Consider the following 17510-nt stretch of genomic DNA (forward strand, 5'->3'; position numbering starts at 1 on the left):
CCCGAATTTTGCAGTATTGGTCTATACAAATATGATAAATAACCTCTATCAAAACTCGTAAAAATGTAAAGAAATGTATTAGAAAGGAATGGTTTTAACCGTAACTCTGTCAAAAATGTAAAGAGACCGTTAATTACTTGATATACACCAGCAACACTAAACATTTCCATGTTAATGAGAGTCCTAGAAGCATGGCACCACACAAAAGCACATGTGCTGTCAATATAATGTGTGTTTCCCATGGTTGTTGCAAACAACACTTTTGTTTTTTGTTGATTGGTTTGCGCTCAGTGGGTGGAAGAATGTCCATGTAGTGCTGTCCTGACAGTTGGAACAAGTCAGACGCCTTGTGATGAAGAAATGCCTTCAGGGCAGCAAACCACAGGCTACAGGTTTCACATATCCAAGTGATTGTCTTTACCTCGATCACTGTCATTATCATCAAAATATTAATCTTCCAAAATATCTAGTTGTTTCAAAACATCAGCAGCTTTATACCTTTTTGGCAATGACATAAGTACAGACTATTTATAGCATTGTTGAGCAAGCCATTGAGTCCAAAAAAAAAATTCTATAGCTAGTCACAAGATAACAGACATGGCAACAAAGCTGAGCAACAAGATGGCTAGGTCTATAGTGGCTGTATACTGGGATACAAGTTATGTTGTACGTCGCATCTTGACAGGCTCAATGAGATATGGCTTAACTTGTACCTCACATTCTGTGTTAAACACTAAATGACAGGTCAACACATGCAGAATTAATACATGAAAGCGCTTCCAGACAACAATGAAACATCTTTCTTCTTGTATGAGTGGCATGAATTTTGCTGGAAGAGAAACACAATTTATTTTGCAGATTTTTTTGCAAGGTGACACAGTAAGTTTTACTGTGAACTTAATTTTGTCAAATTATTTTAGCTCATCAGTAGTAACTAACCAATTTGATCTTATCAGCTTTGCATTTCAGGAGGAAAATGTAGTACCAGTGGAAACCCTCCTGGGCGCAGTGTTTCTGGAATTGAAAGGCAGCCAACACCACCAACCCCTGTGCAACTCTGCCATCCAACACTTTAATTTGTTCTTTTCATAATAATTTAATGTGGGCAGGTTTGTCACTTTTGTTGGGGATCTCTTTTAACGGAATGACATATTTAATTCTATGTATTCATTAAATTATATTTTCTAAATTTTCATTGTCACACTTTATGTTCCTTCAAGTGTTGTTTTTCTCCCTGATTAATTAGTTCACTATAATGCTTATCGAAATCTTGACACATTTTTAGAAATAAACAATTTGAGAATGCTCATTTTTATATCATGATTTCTAAAGCTATAGATGATGGGATTCATCATGGGTGGCACCACATTGGCTATGATTACCATTACGCTATACGCCTCATTAGACAGCCTTACTCCAATACCAGGTAAGCCATATGACACCAAGAGTGGGAAATAAAACAGGCCCATTACTATTAGGTGGGTCAGGCAGGTACTGAAGACTTTTCTTTTCCCATCCACTGAGGAGATCTTCAATGCAGCCTTAACAATCCTAATGTACGAGAAGAGAATGATTGTTAGGGGAACTATGCCAACCATAGTGACTGTAGATGATAACGTCAATAAATATTTGGGATCTTCATTACAAGAAACATGCACCATTGTAACATAGTCACAAAAACAGTATGGCAGCACATTACCACGGCAAAATGAAAGTTCAGCAGCAAAAAACATGTATGGGAGAAGGAGCACAATGCTGGTGATATTAAGAAGCAAGATTCCCATCCAAACCACCTTGTTTGTAATGAGTGTCGGGTATCGCAACGGATAAACCACAGCAACATAGCGGTCACAGGCCATCAGTGCAAAAAGAAAAGACTCGCTCATTTCCAAGTGGCACCTTAATATCATCTGAAAAAAGCAGAGCCCGTACAAAATAACAGAGGAGTCTAAAATAACAGCCACCATTTTTGGATTGACATTAGAGCTGTTCAGCAAGTCAAAGAATGCCAGTGTCCCGATAAACAAGTACATTGGTGTCTGGAGGTGACGATTACTTTTTATGACCAATATGACCAAAGTGTTTCCAAAAAGAGTTACAAAGTAGATAAATATGAGGACAGAGACTGTTTGGCTCCTCTGCTGGGAATCGATTGCACAATGAAGAATGAATTCTGAAACAATGACAGTGTTGTTGTTCATCATGCCACTACTCAGTATAACCTGAAAATAAAAAGAGCATATTTTAGCATTCACATTTGAACAAATAAATTATTCATTAATGTATACCCACTGAGCCAAATTTAGAGTCTCAAGTCAACTCACTGTGTCTTTCTTTGGAATGATTTGCGGAAATTATGTTGGACGCAGGGGAGATTTGAAGATACATTGATAAATAAATAGATAGATACAACTTTTTAAATAACTTTTTACAGAAGCTCTTTAAATAAATAAATATACATAGACACACGATATGGCCTGAATACACACTAGAATGACTAAAATGGAAGAAAATTAAAAAAGAAAGAAACCGTCTTGCGGTTGACATGGCAGTCCCAGTCCCAGTAAGGTGCTGTACAGGCACATTGCTGTTGGTATAAAGGAGACCCTGTAATGTTTTTTGACACACTTCTGTTGAACAATTTGTTGGCTGAAAGTCCTCAGTGTCTGTGTGTTAGAGAGAGGGTATACAGCATTGTTAATAATGGCATTCAGTTTTGTTTTAATTCTCTCCTTTGTTAAGACCTTCAGGGGGTTCAGAGTGTCTCCTATAAATGTACTTGCCCTTGTAATTGACTTGTTGATTTGGTGGTCCTCTCCTGAAGTGATGTTACCAGCCCAGCACACCACATTGGCCAACACTGAGTTGCAGAAGATGTGAAGGATCTCAATTCCCAAATTAAAGAAACACAGTCTACTAAAGAAAAAGAGCCTGCTCTGCTCTTTGTTACATAGTTCCTCTGTGTTCCGAGACAAATCCAACCTGTTATTGATGTGGACCCTAAGAACTTGTAGCAGTGGACTACCTCTGCATCTTCTCCTGGAATAGCGACTGGACATAGAGGCTGTTTGGTGTGACGAAAGTCAAAGACCAATCCCTTGGATTTGGTGATGTTAAGATGCAGACAACTGTCAAAGTTCTCCCTCTGACTCATCTCCTCTGTCTCATCCCTTTTATCAAGACATCCCATAAGTGCAGAATCCTCTAAGAATTTCTCCAAGTGACAAGACCTGTTATGTTTATAGCCTTTGGTGTATAGAGTGAAAAGAAGAGGAGACAGGACTGTTCCTTGTGGTGCTCCAGTGTTGCTCGCACAGTCCTTATGACTCACAAACTGTGGTCTGTCTGACTGATAGTCCATTATCCAGAACACTGTAGGCTTATCCGCCTGCATATCTCAGATTCTAATATTAAAGAGCACTGATGACTTTGGTTCTACATTCCGTTCTTTATTTTTCTTTCTTTGTACTTCGTAAGTATTGAATACTATTGTTAATTTGAATTACATTCTCGATCTTTGTCTGGCTTTTAATGTTTGTGCAGTTGGTTGCCATGATTATTGGTTATGATCTCACTGATGAATAAAATCAGAACAAGTATTCAGGAATTGATTATTACCGTATTTATGCGTGTACCACACACACATTTTTTCCTGAAAATTAGCATTAGAAAATCAGGTGCGCATCATACACGAGGAAATGTAATTCTGTAATGTTTATTTCTTCTGCTTGGGGTCGCTTGCTTGCTCTATCTCTTGCTTGCTCGAACTCTCTCGCTCGCGCTCTCTCTCTCTCTAAACACTTCCTATACAATCACAACGCACGTCGTACACGGGGCAAAACGATTTTTCGCGATTTTCTTTGTAAAAATTGGGGTGAGCGTCATACACGAGGGCACGTGGTACACGAGTAAAACTGTAAATATTGACCTGGTAACGATGACCAACTCACAATTAGGAATGACTAAATAAATAAAACTAGAAAACAGGGATGAAGAGGATTTTTCCATCATTTTTCTGGTGTAAACGTGCTAGACATTGAGCTAAGTAACATTCAGGCAAGACTAGCTTCATGAAGAGACATCAGAAACCTCTGCTGCTTTTGTGAAATATGGTTAACCACTGAAACACCAGACACCTCAAAACAGCAAATTTTTGTATTGATCACACTAAAATGTCAGGTAAAAGAAGAGGAGGTGGAGTGTATTTTTTGGCAAACAATGCACAAATATTAGAATCTTCTCTAAAAATGGCTCACTATTAATGAGAGAATCGATTAGTGAGAAACTGATGTTGCAGGAAAAGGTTCACTTTCCTAGAAAATTCACAAAACAAAATGGTGTTTTTAATTGTAGCAACATGCCTGCCACTGACACAAGAAGAAAGTTTCTGCTTGGAATTATTTAGCAAATGCTGACATTCTTTCTTCCATGTGGAAACTGAAAATTTAGCTCCACACATCTGGCATATCAGTTTGTTGTTCTTGGAAACAAATACATTTTTCAAAAATTTTAATTTTCTCTGTTACTTCACTGTTAAATGAGCACAAATGCGTAATCATAATGACGGATTAAGAACAGAACCAAACGCCTTGATGTTGTAATTGTGCGGCTCGCATTTCATAAACTTTGCTTCATACATACGAAATATCTGATATGGCCCGCTTTAAATGGAATTGGTATGATTGGTGGGTTTTTACTTACACTGAAGTATGTCCACTGCAAAGTGCTCTTTATACAACAATTTGCATGCTGCTCTGTCAATGAACAAGGAATGAGTCATGTTTAAAATATGGAAGAAATGAGCATTTCTAAAGAAATAATCCGGGAGATCAAAATTGGCCAAGAAATATGCAACTACTCCAGGCAACATGAGACACCTGGTAATCCTAAGAATACATTTCTTATTGAAATATAAACTTTTGTTTTTCCATGCAGGTTCATGCAGTTTAATCATTGCAGGCAAATTTATTCATTAAATTTATGTAGTAACCTTCACAACAATTTTATACAAAGAATGTAGCTCAAAGTACAAGATGTTATAAAACAGATATATAATTAATAGAAGAATAGCAACAATATATACAAAATAATACTGTAAGTCTCTAATGACATTACAGAGGAGTAATACAAAAAAATTACACTCTTAAAAATCCTGGCTGTTTAATGGCACCTAATGGTTCTTCAATGGGTTGTGTGATTCCTGATAGATCTATTGTTTGGCCAAGCACCATTTCATTCTGGGAAGTGTTCTCTGCATATGAAGTTGATTTTTGGAAAGCTTTCTTATATGTCAAAGAAAAGTCAAGCAAAATGACACCTGTCATTGGTTAACTAAAAAGATTACAATATGCAGGCTTTCGAGGCAACTCAGGCCCCTTCTTCAGGCAAGATGTAATCTTTATATGTCGAAAAAACTGAAATCTTTTAATGTACGGTAGGCTTCCTTGCTGGACACTAACAGACAGAGACATCTGGGACTTAGTTTGTGTTACGTTATGCAGCAAGAGTCATTGTAAAATCATGACCCGTTGGTATTTTACAGATCCGTTATTACTGTATCTATTAACTTTTATTTACTGCATGAAGCCTGCTACAGGACAAAACAAATTAAGGTTCTTTCTGGAACCTTCACGTGGATGGGTGTTTTGGCAATCAAAGGACCCATCCACATTAAATTTCCAGAAAGAATCTTTATCTGGATCTGTAACAGTATGGTATATGGTAAATAACTATAAATAGATAGAAACAGATTTGTGAAATACTAGTAAGTCATGATCTGAAAGGAACTCAACCTGCATACATGTCCAGGTTCTCTTAATCTGTTATTGTCCTGCTAGGTAACCTATCGTACATTAAAAGATTACGTTTTTTTTCCCCACATGGAAGACTTTCTCAAAGTACAAAGAACCAATTTCATATCTTGAAAACACTTCCCAGTATGAAATAGTGCTTTGCCAAGTGATAGTTCTCCATGGAACCACACAAGCCAATAAAGCAGCATAAAATGCCATTAAAGAACCAGGATTTGAAAGAGTATACAGTAAAATTCAAAATACATCAATTCTTTTTTTTACTAATTATGAGCCACCATATTATCACAAGTAATAACATTCAGATCCTAAATATTTCTACAAAATGTTGTTGTTTTCTTAAAGACTAAAGTGAACCTAAATGAAAAGACTGTCTCTCCGCACATTCACCACACTGTCACAGCATACATCACCTTACCGTTTGATGAAGCGATTTTTCAAATTCTTATCTTTGATTAATTTTTTTTCTTCTTGAATGTCTTTTTAGATATCTCACAGAATTTTGACTTTTCAAAAGCAGTCCCTAATTTCACTTATCCCATGTGTCACCCAAACAGACATCGATTCTTTTTATCACCAAACTAGATTTTGATCCTTCTTTTTTCTTTCACATAGAATTTCTTTACTAACAATACTACAAAACATGAAACAGCACCCACAACTCAACTTCAGCATCGTCTCTATAGCTGCAAGTTATTTAAATCAGTTTCCTCCAGTGGCCACACATGACGTTTGTTACAAAGGGGATTAGTTAGACTTTTTTGCTACTAATTAGGCTGGTGCAACAGTTTAGTACTTATATTCATAGCTTCTTTTTAATAAAATGCATTTTAATTTCAGAGAATTTACTTTCATTGTTCACTTATTTTAATGAAAGTGGCCTCTTTATAAATTCACAATAATTATTGTTAATTATGTTATTATTATGACTACAAAGAAGTTTTGTATTTTTTTTTTCTTTGTAAGCCTGACACTGGAAAATCAAAGTTCAATAAAGGAAGAAAGGACAAACTTCTTGATACATATTGTGTAATTATCTTTTACTTTTTTTGTGTGGTTTAATTAGTTCAGCCTTATGTTTCTGAGTATACTGTCTTGTAAGTACAGTGCCCTCACAAACTATTCAGACCCCTTCACTTTTTCCACATTTTGTTATGTTCCAGCCTTGTGCTAAAATCATTAACTATTTTTTATTCCCACATCAAGCAACACTCAATACACCAGAATGACAAAGCAAAAACTGGAATTTAGGAATATGTATACATATTCTTCCTGGAACAAAACACACCCTGAGGTATTTCTCTATGTGAAAGGTGATCTAACCCTAGAAACAGTTAAAATATCCGATTGCTCCACCAAGTTTTATTAATAGACGGGGAACTTTTGAGATTTACAGATTTCAGGTTTCTTCAAATTGGGGGGTGAGTAAACACAGGATGAAAGACATGGCAGCAATTTCAGGAAAAGCAACAGTAACTTGTATTACACAAGACAATATAAAGTACACCAAGAAGATAAAAGAACATACAAATGTAAATATATCAGGAACGAAAACCTTTTTTAAAAAAAAAAAAAGAAAAGCAGGGTCCACATTCTAAAAGTCTGTTAAAAATATAAAAGTGGAGGATACAACCTTTAGTGGTGTGGAGTCCAGTTTTTACACTGTATTACCACAACAATTAATCATCCAACTATCCATGGATACACTTTAATTACTATACACTTATTTCCCAATGGAAGTTTTGCCAAATTGTTTTATCCCAGTCAGCGTCTCTTCCTCGTGGAGTAAGCATTCTTTTCTTTTTTTCACTTCTGGGCTCCTTGGGTTGCTACAATGACCTATGCACACCTCACTTCTTGATACTTTTTCAAGTCTTCCCTCTCTCACTGGACCCACAACCTGCTATCTCTCTGGTGGAACTGTCTCTTCCTCCCTGGAGTTAGGTGTTGCTGTCCATGTGACTCGCGTCCTGCCACTCATGTACCCTAGTTTGCATGCGAGCCCCTGTGCTCTGTGAGAGTGGTCTTGGCAGCATTTTCAGTGGACCATCCCTCACTCTAGGCCCTCTCCATACCACCCACTGTCCAGATGTATATATCTGCTTCAGTATCTGCATAGATCAACATGACGAGGAATAAACCAATAGTACATACCAATTTCTTAGGCTTGATAAATAATGTAAACACAGGTTAAACAAAAAGTATTGTTGCCAACTATCAAGCAGTACATATATGCTGATTCGAACCCAATGTCGCCAGACGTGTTAGTTTTCAAGCCAGGGAAATACAAATCTTTTCCAAGGAAGCAGGCAGTTCTGTTATCACAATATTGTATTTATACTTAAGCAGCTGCAAGACAGGTAAATATCTGTGTCCTGTAGAGAGCCATCACAATAAGTTGTAACACAATTAATTAGGAGATTTGCCTTTCCACCTATCACCCTTGTCCTAACAATGGGTGCCTATTGCCCCTTCATCTACTGGCTTTTACATTAAATATTTACATATTTCTTTGTCTACGAGAAAAAAAAAAACACCCACTGTACAAAAATGTTCCCCTTGCGATACCAAAATGTTGCCCTCTGACGCATACACAAATTGACAATCTGTGCAAAATTTAGTAGCGATAAATTCAGTAGTGTTGATTTGCGTAAAAGACACAAACAAACATTCACCCTTATATATTTTATTTTTGACTTTCTTTGTATAGATCCTTAGGTACAGTGAATTCAGAAGGTTTTCAGACCCCTTCATTTTTTCACACTTTTTTATGTTGTAGCCTTGTGCTAAAATCATTTCAATTATTTTTTTCCCACCTCAAGAAACATGCAGTATCCCAAAATGACAAAGCAAAAACAGGGTTTTTACAAATTTACTAAAAATACAAAACTGAAATATCCCATTGACACAAGTACTCAGACCCTTTGCTATAACAGTTGAAGTTTGGCTCAGGTGCATCCCATTCTCTTGATCATCATTAGGCACGTTTACAGGCACTTCGATAACCAGGTTACTCACAGATACCTGATTTCTAACATGCCAGTTATTATTCCAGTTAGAGTTAATCGAGTTATTGGCCTCTGAGAAACCTAATAAACAGAGGTAGATTTCTCTATGAATAATCTGATAATGTGGCCATGTAAACCCTTAACCAAGTTACTGTTAAGAATAATGTAGTCTGTGCATGTGTGTTGCACTCTGTCAGCCACATACAGTAAATGTTTTACACACGCTTTCAGTAGCACACTGATAAAATAATTTCTCAGAGGCAAATGTTTGGCAAATCATATTTTCTTCTTCTGACAGAAATAATCTGTCTCAATATTTCAGGAATCGGTCATTTTTTGTTGATGAACTGTGAACGTACAGTGCTAAACTCAAAAACACAATATCAAGAGCAGTAGTGTAACACGTGAAAAATAATATGTGTTACATATTCCGATTATTTTTTAAAGTAACAAGTAAACTGACACAATACTTACGAGTTGTGGCAGAAAAGTAGTGAGACTGATTTTTTATTTACCAAAGTTTTTATTTTTTTCAAACATCAATGTTATCCCCTTCAAAGTAGTTCCCTTGGGCAGCTACAGACCGATGGAGACGTTGTTCCCACTGTTGGTAGCAGCGCTGGAAGTCTTCAACCGGTATGGTCTTCAGCATGTCCGTTACACTCTTTTGGATGTTTTCTAAAGTCCCGAAATGACGTCCTTTGAGGACATTTTTCAGTTTAGGAAAAAGTCACACGGACTGAGGTCATTGAGGTCAGGTGAATAAGGGGGCTGGGGAACCACAGGAATGCGTTTTTTCGATTGTCCTTCTGCTCAATTGTAAGGTTTTTCGGCACCATTTTGGCACAGACCTTTCGCATGTGCAAATGTTCAGTCAAAATTTGATGAACGGTAAATCTGTTCAAATTTAATTGTTCACTCAACATTCTTAATGTTAAACGACGGTCTGATCTCACAAGAGTGTTCACACATTCGATGTTTTCATTGGTTTTCGAAGTTGAAGGCCTCCCTGAAAAACTTGAGCTCGGGATAAAGAACGTTCCCCATAGGCCTGTTGTAACTTTTCAAACGTCACAATTGCCGATTCTCCAAGCTTAACACAAAATTTAATGGCACAATGCTGCTCCAAATTCCGCTGTTCCATTTTGCGTGACGCACAACCAAAAACACAACTTCGCTAATAGCAGTCACAAAAATCACGTAGTTAACGGAAGGAGTTGAAACTCGCACTGAGCTATGGGAGGGTACTGATACACGTGCTCTATCAAGGACAACAGCGCAGCGTTGCCAGATCGCTTGAAGTGTTGCCAGTCTCATTACTTTTCTTCCACACCTCGTAAATTACTGAAATAAACATACCTGCGTTATTATTACTCAAGCAGCACTGGGAGTAAGGCAAGAGGGACACGTACCGTTTCATCAGTCTTTTGCAGGGCTCAATGGCACAGTCAAGCAGAAAGAAGTCTGCTGCCGTCAGAAACCTATAAACCAAATTGACTAATCATATTTATAAAACACAAGAATATTCTCACAGGCATCATGCGTATTATAGTTTATTTGATTGAATTCCTTACCTAAAAACAAGTACCCCTGCTTAGTGCTTCACTTGTTTCCATGGTTATTACGAATATTTGGTGTGCCCTTTTGACTGTGAATTTATTTTGCCGTCCTTACTTAGTCATTTTGCTAGTTTTAGTCTTCTCAGATACAATCTCGCCTTTGTCCATGACTTTGATTTAATTCCCAATCCAGTCAAAATTTTTTTTTTCTCTCTTTTCTCAGTTATTAAACAGAAGAGATGAACGTATGCTTGACTTCTTGGTTATGAATCTTAGTAGTTTTCTGGTTCACATCTTATCTTTCAGTCAAATTGTTTTCTGCCTTACTTGTTCTGGCACAACACTTTCTGTTCAAAAAATATGTAACACCCGCTGCTTCACAAAGGAAGACAGTATTCTTAAACACCTTGGCCACATACCTGTTGTGTGTTGTTTAAGTCACTTATCCCATCTTGTATTTAATGTACGTATTTTGTTATATTCATTCTCTGTTATTGTTATTATACTACTGTCACTAGTCTATGGCACACGTGAAAATATTTCCTTGTACTGTGTGCACATAACAATAAAGTAGAACTTTACTAGACATATATGGTGATATTTAGCCGTGATTTAGATGTCCATCTTTTTAAGCCTGAGGTGACATTACTTGAGGGGTTGGACAGTAACAGCACGTAGGCTTTGTAAGGCTGTTGGTCAGTATCCTATGTACTTCATAAAAATCCACTGTGAATAATTACAAGAGTGGCTTCGAACGCCCAAGAACTTCAACACCACCAACTCCATGAGAAAAAGTGTGAACACTTGCACTGTTGTGTGTAGAGTCTTCTTTTGGTGGATTCTGGGGGTAATAAATGAAGTCTATCTGACACCACAGGTTCATGACTTCATCCATATTTCATCAATAACACTTTCAGCTAGTGCTTCACTAGCTTGGTGTCCCTACCAACCGCAAACACCCAAGTCCATTCAGTACCTTGGCAAAATGGCCTGCCATATCATTTGTTGAATGTTCATTGAATGGCTATCACTACCTTATATTGGGAAAGGCTCCTAATATGAGTTTCAGTAATGGTTATAATGTTACCATTCACCTGAACCTTTGGGAACCTTACAAAAGGAGCTGCAGGGGTACGAAATGAGAAGTACAGTATAGGTAACTCATCCCAAAACTCCGGATGTGCAAGAAGAATCATGATCCCAAACTGGGTCCAGTTACTCGCTCACCTATGCACAACAGGTTTATTTCTAGAAAGAAGGATAGCATCTACCACTGCCACTCAACACACAACCACTTGTAATAGTCATCTCCTAATTCTTCCACCTGTTTTATCCAGCACTAATAATAAATGGGGTTACTCCCAACGGGGTCAGCAATTAATTTTATTCAAGGGTAAATCAAAAAGTAAAGTTATTTTGAAAATCATGCTGTAATCGCAGTAGATACAACACATTTGGAAATGGCGTCTAGGTAGTTTGAACATGAGCCTGCTGTTATTCTGGGTGAAGCTACAATCAAATGAACATTGATAGTCCACTGCGGGATTGCCCTATTGTTGAACAACATGCTGTAGTGAGATGTCTTTGGGCAGAGGGAGTGAAACCTGTTACTACTAAATTACTCCACTTCACAAAAAGAATGCTCGGTAGCGGTTTGGGTTGTGAAAAAATTGAGATATTTTCTAGGAGGTGTTCAATTCAAGGTCTGCACTGATCATAATCAGCTGAAGACATCATCCCAACTGATGAGATGGACTTTGTGCCCACAAGTGTTTAAATTCAAAGTGTTATACAAGAAGGCCTGCAGCAACATTGTCCCAGATGCACTGTCATGAATCTACTGTATTCATCCTCTGGGGGTCTCTTTGCTGTTTGGAATTTGGTCTGGACTACGAGTCAGCATCTCTCTTGTGCCATCAACACATTTGTAGCCAAGCTAGCACTCAAATGGTTAAGACCAGAGAAAATCATAAAACATTTAGGACTGGTTAACTTCCACATACAAAGAAGTATTGCATTAGAAGCCAAAACTGAAAAAGTTCATGTGGCCAATGTCAAACCCTACTGTGGACCCACTGTACCATTTGCTAAGGGTAGGGATCTATGCAGCATGTACAATTACAGATTATAAGACAAAGAAAACCAAGAGAAAATACAGTGGTACCTTGAGATACGAGCCATCACTAGGTCGATATTCTGTCTTGAGTTACGAGCCAAAATTCGAGATACAAGCCATCAAAGAGCTTGTCGCCACACATTCTGAGGAACTGGCGATGGAGAAGTTGACAGAACTACAGATGCAGCAACATACGGAGGTTCTGCAGGAGATTGGTATCGCAGAGGAGCCAGAGGCAGAGGAGGTTATCTCTTCAAGTGAGATAAAGGAAGTGTTGGCAATGTGGGAAGAAGTTTCAGACTTTATTGAAAAGAAACACCCTGAAAAAGTTGCAACTGGTTGTGCAGCAGCTCTATTTAATAACACTTGCCTAACTCATTTCAGAAACGTTCTAAAAGGGAGGGAAAAACAAAGCTCCTTGGACAGGTTTCTACTAAAATGCCCTGCGAATGAAAGTGACGAAAGTGTGGCAAAAAAGAAAAAAAACTAGTGAAGAAGAAAATTAAGTTAAGCAAAAGTGAAGTGAAAGAAAAAATTAATACAATATACAATAATCGGCTCTGCCAACATCTGCTTATTTCTTTAGATTCTCTTTTATGCATTATGTTTTATTTTGTTTGTATACATTTGTTCATTATAAATACATTTTTCTGTTGAAAACATTTAACAAAAAATTGGAGTGTTTTTTGGGGGCTTGCACAAATTAATCAATTAATTTCAATGGGGAAAACTGATTTGAGATACAAGTATTTTGACTTACGAGCTCAGTCACGGAATGAATTAAACTTGAATCTCCAGATACCACTGTATTATCGGGAAGAGAACATGCCACACACTTGTGTATATCTGAGATGCTTCAGCATGTAGAATGACTATTCACCCTTGCAGTTTCACAGTCGGCCACTAAATTATTCCTAGGTAATCATCTTTTGGCTCATTGCTTTGAATACACAGTAATTGTAAGGACGGGAGGTAGGTCTACAACTGAAATTCTCATTTGAGTACATCACAGTTTCTTTCACAAGAGTGTTTTCCTCTGCTATACTTAGCAATTTTTTTTTTTAGAAAAGGTGTCGTACAATTGTGCTTGCAGACCCTCATCTTTCATAATCAGGCTGTTAATATTGGTGGGCATCCCATTTCATAACCTCAGAAGTGCATTTTGGATATTCATACACTCATGGAGCTTCCACCTGCAGCTGAAGTCACTTTAGTGCACATGTAGTTTGTGAGCTTGTTGATCAAACAAAGGAAGCTCTGCAGTCTACTTGTGACTTTATGCTGTAGGAAGATAAGTAAATAAATCAAGGTAAATAACATTCAATCTGGCTTTTATATAAGTAATATAGAAATGTTTTTTTTTATGTAAAGACCATCACAAAACATAATCACAAAGAGGACTTTGCCCAATACGTTGGCGAGCTCTGTAAGCCATGCTGTTTCGTTGAAGGACAGGTGTGGGGCAGACTGAATGGGAGGATGATGCCTGACCTCTTGCTTCATCCAAATGGTGACATCTTTTGCCTTTATACCTGGTGCAGCTGCATTGTTCTTATATGTGAGTGGACATTTATTGCCGGGAGTACTTCTGTTTTCTTTCTCTGATGTAGAACACTCATCCTCATCTGAGTTCTCTATAGCACGTCTTTATTTGAAAACAGCAGTGTTCGATTGAGGTAAGCATGAACATGACTGGGAGAATAAAACTGAATAAAAAAAAAACGCTAACCTTTATAAGTGCCTTACATTTACACCGGCTGTTACAGACTTAAATCAAATGTATATTTTTATTGTATAATAGTAAGAATAAGAGCAGCTCACTAATCAAAACATTTATTTTGGGACACGGGAACACTCAAACCCATGACTTTTTGAATAAGAGTCAGCAGTTCTTACCGCTATATTACCAAAGAAGTCGTGACAACAAAGTACACTGACCCGATATCTTTTCCTTTGGTTATAGTCTAGAATAAAAGCACACTTGTTCTGTTTTATTTGTACCTTTTGTGAAAGTGCATATTTGATATTTGGACTTTAGTCTTCACACATTATACACTTCATGTCAAAATATTGTCACATGAAAAAAGTTTGTCTTTTAGGTATGTGTTCAACATTTCTTGCATTTCCTGTCATCGTACACTTACAATAGATCTTTGTAGACACAGAACACACATGAAATGCATGTGTTCCAAATAACAATATAGTATTTAGCCTATATAGCTCTAGGTACCTCACTTCCTGATAAACAAGGCTTGAGCTGGGAGAGCATTTTGCCCTTTCTGCTGCAATTTCTTTTTGGGGGTTAGAGGTGATTGGGATAGCAGGCTACTTGCTGCTTGGGCTTATCGACACATTTACAACACAAAAGATGCTGAATGGAGAGGTGCGAACGGATTTAAGGTGGGCAGGGTTTACAAGTTTTTTCGTAGGCTTTGGTAATTCTAGTGTTAAAGAAGTCAAAACTGCTCCAAATATTCAAATCACTATTATTCAATACAAAATTGCCCACAGGATTTATTCAACTCCTATTAAACAAATTTTATTTGGTTTAGCTCCTGTGCCAGTTTGTAAGTTATGCTCTCTTAAAGTGCCTGGTCATTTGTTTTTATATATTTTGGTTCTGAACCTCCTGCTACATCTTTGTGAACTTACATTTCTCTTTCACTCATTTTTATTTTCTTTTACTTCTTGATTTTTCATCATACTCCTTTTCATCAATTAATAAAAATGATTTCAGTAAGTTCTTTATCTGTCCAAAACCCTCCTGACACATTGCTCATGGTAGTTCAATTACTACCACTGCTGTTTCATGGATCTACCTTTGTGCGGTTCTACTGTATTCCTGGATGTTTCCCATCTGGAATTTTTACTCTTTTTTTTGTTTTATCTGTATATCCTAAAGAAAATTCCTCATGGGCACAGAGTAAATTTGCAAACTTATGCCCCAGACAGATATTTAATATTTAATTGTATATAGCAAACCTCAGCTTAATGGAATACTACACCCAAAAATGTTATTTTTATATGTTAATTACACTATGTAATTTGTAGTGGTAGCTGCAGAAAACTTTGAATGTCATGTTTCCATGCAGAAAAAACAGAAACAAGTTTATGACTTAATATAAGATATAATAGTGACCAGTGTTGTACAATGGCAAATAATGTGAAAAACAATCATGGAAAAAGAAAAATGAATCTTCTGTTACTTGTTTCACATAATCAATATGTCTACTATCCACTTGCTTGCTCAAAACATGCAAAACAAATTATTTTTTATTAAATATTTACTTCTAGAATTATCAGGGCAGTAGTAAACAGAACTGAAGACAGGATTCTTGACCACTGAGTGACAGGGAAAGGCAGGTCTTCAAACCAAAACATCTCTCCTCAGAATCTTTAGGTTTCCTGTTTACGTCTGCAGGGAATAAATACTACTCAACACAAAAAACAGACAACTGAGTAAAAGTAACCTTGCAACATAAACCCAGACCCTTATCCACTCCTCCTTTATGGATCTCTGTCTGTTCACCAGTTTACAAAGAAATAGATACACATAATCTTCGTTAGCTATAACATAACTGTTATAAGTTATCATATGAATTACTTAGCATTTATATACAAGTGAACTATTTCAATAAAATTCCTAAAAGTGTTAAATTAAAATTATTAAAAATTATTATTACTAAAAATAAAAAGTAAATGATAATAATGATGTTGTTTAGTAAAGTACTCTGAACCATTCTGAAATGATAAATACATCTAATTAATTCCCCAGACTCCTACTATTGTGAGTGTTGTTATGGACCCACTGAATGGAATTGTTTCAAATAGTTAAGAGGACTTTATGTTGGGTGCTGTAGTCAAGTCATACTCAATATGCTTTTTCATACTGTATAAGTTTTAAAGTGAAATTGTTAATTTTTTTAAAAGTTATTACCGAAGAAATTCTGTTAGGAAGAATAGAGAATGAGAAACACCAAAAAAAGAAAGAATTTTGTCCAAATAAAGCGTGGGATATGTATTATTTAGGTTTTGCTTTGGCTACTTCAGTTTCCGAGGCACATCTGAGAAGACATAAAGAAAAAAAAAGTTAATTCAAGATAAGAATTTGAAATATGACTTCATCTCAAAGGCAATGTGGTGTATAATTTAACATTGTTCACCTTACAAAGATGGTTTGACTAGTTGATTTAGTTTCTGTTAGTGAAAACAAAATATACGGTTAGTTTTTACATTTACCTCCCATGCGCATGTGTGTGACAGCAGTCAAATCCCAGCATAAGAGCCAAACAGTCTCTGCCCTCACATTTGTCTACTTTGTGACTCTTTTTGGAAACATGTTTGTCATTTTGGTCATAAAAAGTAACCGTCACCTCCAGACACCAATGTACTTGTACATCGGGACACTGGCATTCTTCGATCTGCTAAACAGCACTTCTCTGAGTCCAACAATAGTGGCTGTTGTTTTAGATTCCTCTGCTATTTTATATGGGCTCTGCTTTTTTTTTTTCCCTTCATTCCTTTATTTATTTTTTTCTTTTCTAATTTCAAAATCACTTTCAGGTGATTGATGTGGCCTGAGCCACCACCACCACCACCACCTACTCAAAGCATCATGATGCTCCAATAGTGATGGTTGGATTAAAAGCCAGAAGTCTACGTGACTATCATCATCATCAAGTCCTTCCGTGAGAACCCTAAATCCAAAGAGGACTGTTCCACTTATGTTAGGTAGAATGCCCAGAGGGGACTGGGCAGTGTAATGGTCTGGAATCCCTACAGATTTATTCTTTTTTTTTTTTCTCCCGCCTTCTGGAGTTTTTTTTTTTCTTTTCTGTCCACCCTGGCCATTGGACGCCAAGTGTCACATTGTGTGGTGTTGTTCTTCCCATCCATAGACTAGATTCTCCAAACAGAGGGAAGAAACGACACATTCACCTCAGATCCGGGAGTCGGTCAGATTGCTCGGATAGAGTCGGTATAGAAAACACCACACTGCACACTGACTGAGTAGTGC

General features: G+C 37.0%; 1 protein-coding gene across 1 annotated transcript; it reads right to left on the reverse strand.

Moving 5' to 3' along the window:
• Nucleotides 1-1259: 1259 nt before the first annotated feature.
• On the reverse strand, nucleotides 1260-3361 carry LOC120524254 (olfactory receptor 1496-like). The gene is made up of 2 exons (XM_039746112.1): nucleotides 3026-3361; nucleotides 1260-2222 (listed from the first exon to the last, which is right to left on the reverse strand). Exons 1-2 carry the CDS (start codon nucleotides 3359-3361, stop codon nucleotides 1260-1262), a joined length of 1299 nt encoding a protein of 432 aa, XP_039602046.1.
• Between the last annotated feature and the right edge of the window lie 14149 nt (nucleotides 3362-17510).

The sequence above is a fragment of the Polypterus senegalus genome, chromosome 2, assembly GCF_016835505.1.
Source record: "Polypterus senegalus isolate Bchr_013 chromosome 2, ASM1683550v1, whole genome shotgun sequence".
NCBI lineage: Eukaryota > Metazoa > Chordata > Cladistia > Polypteriformes > Polypteridae > Polypterus > Polypterus senegalus.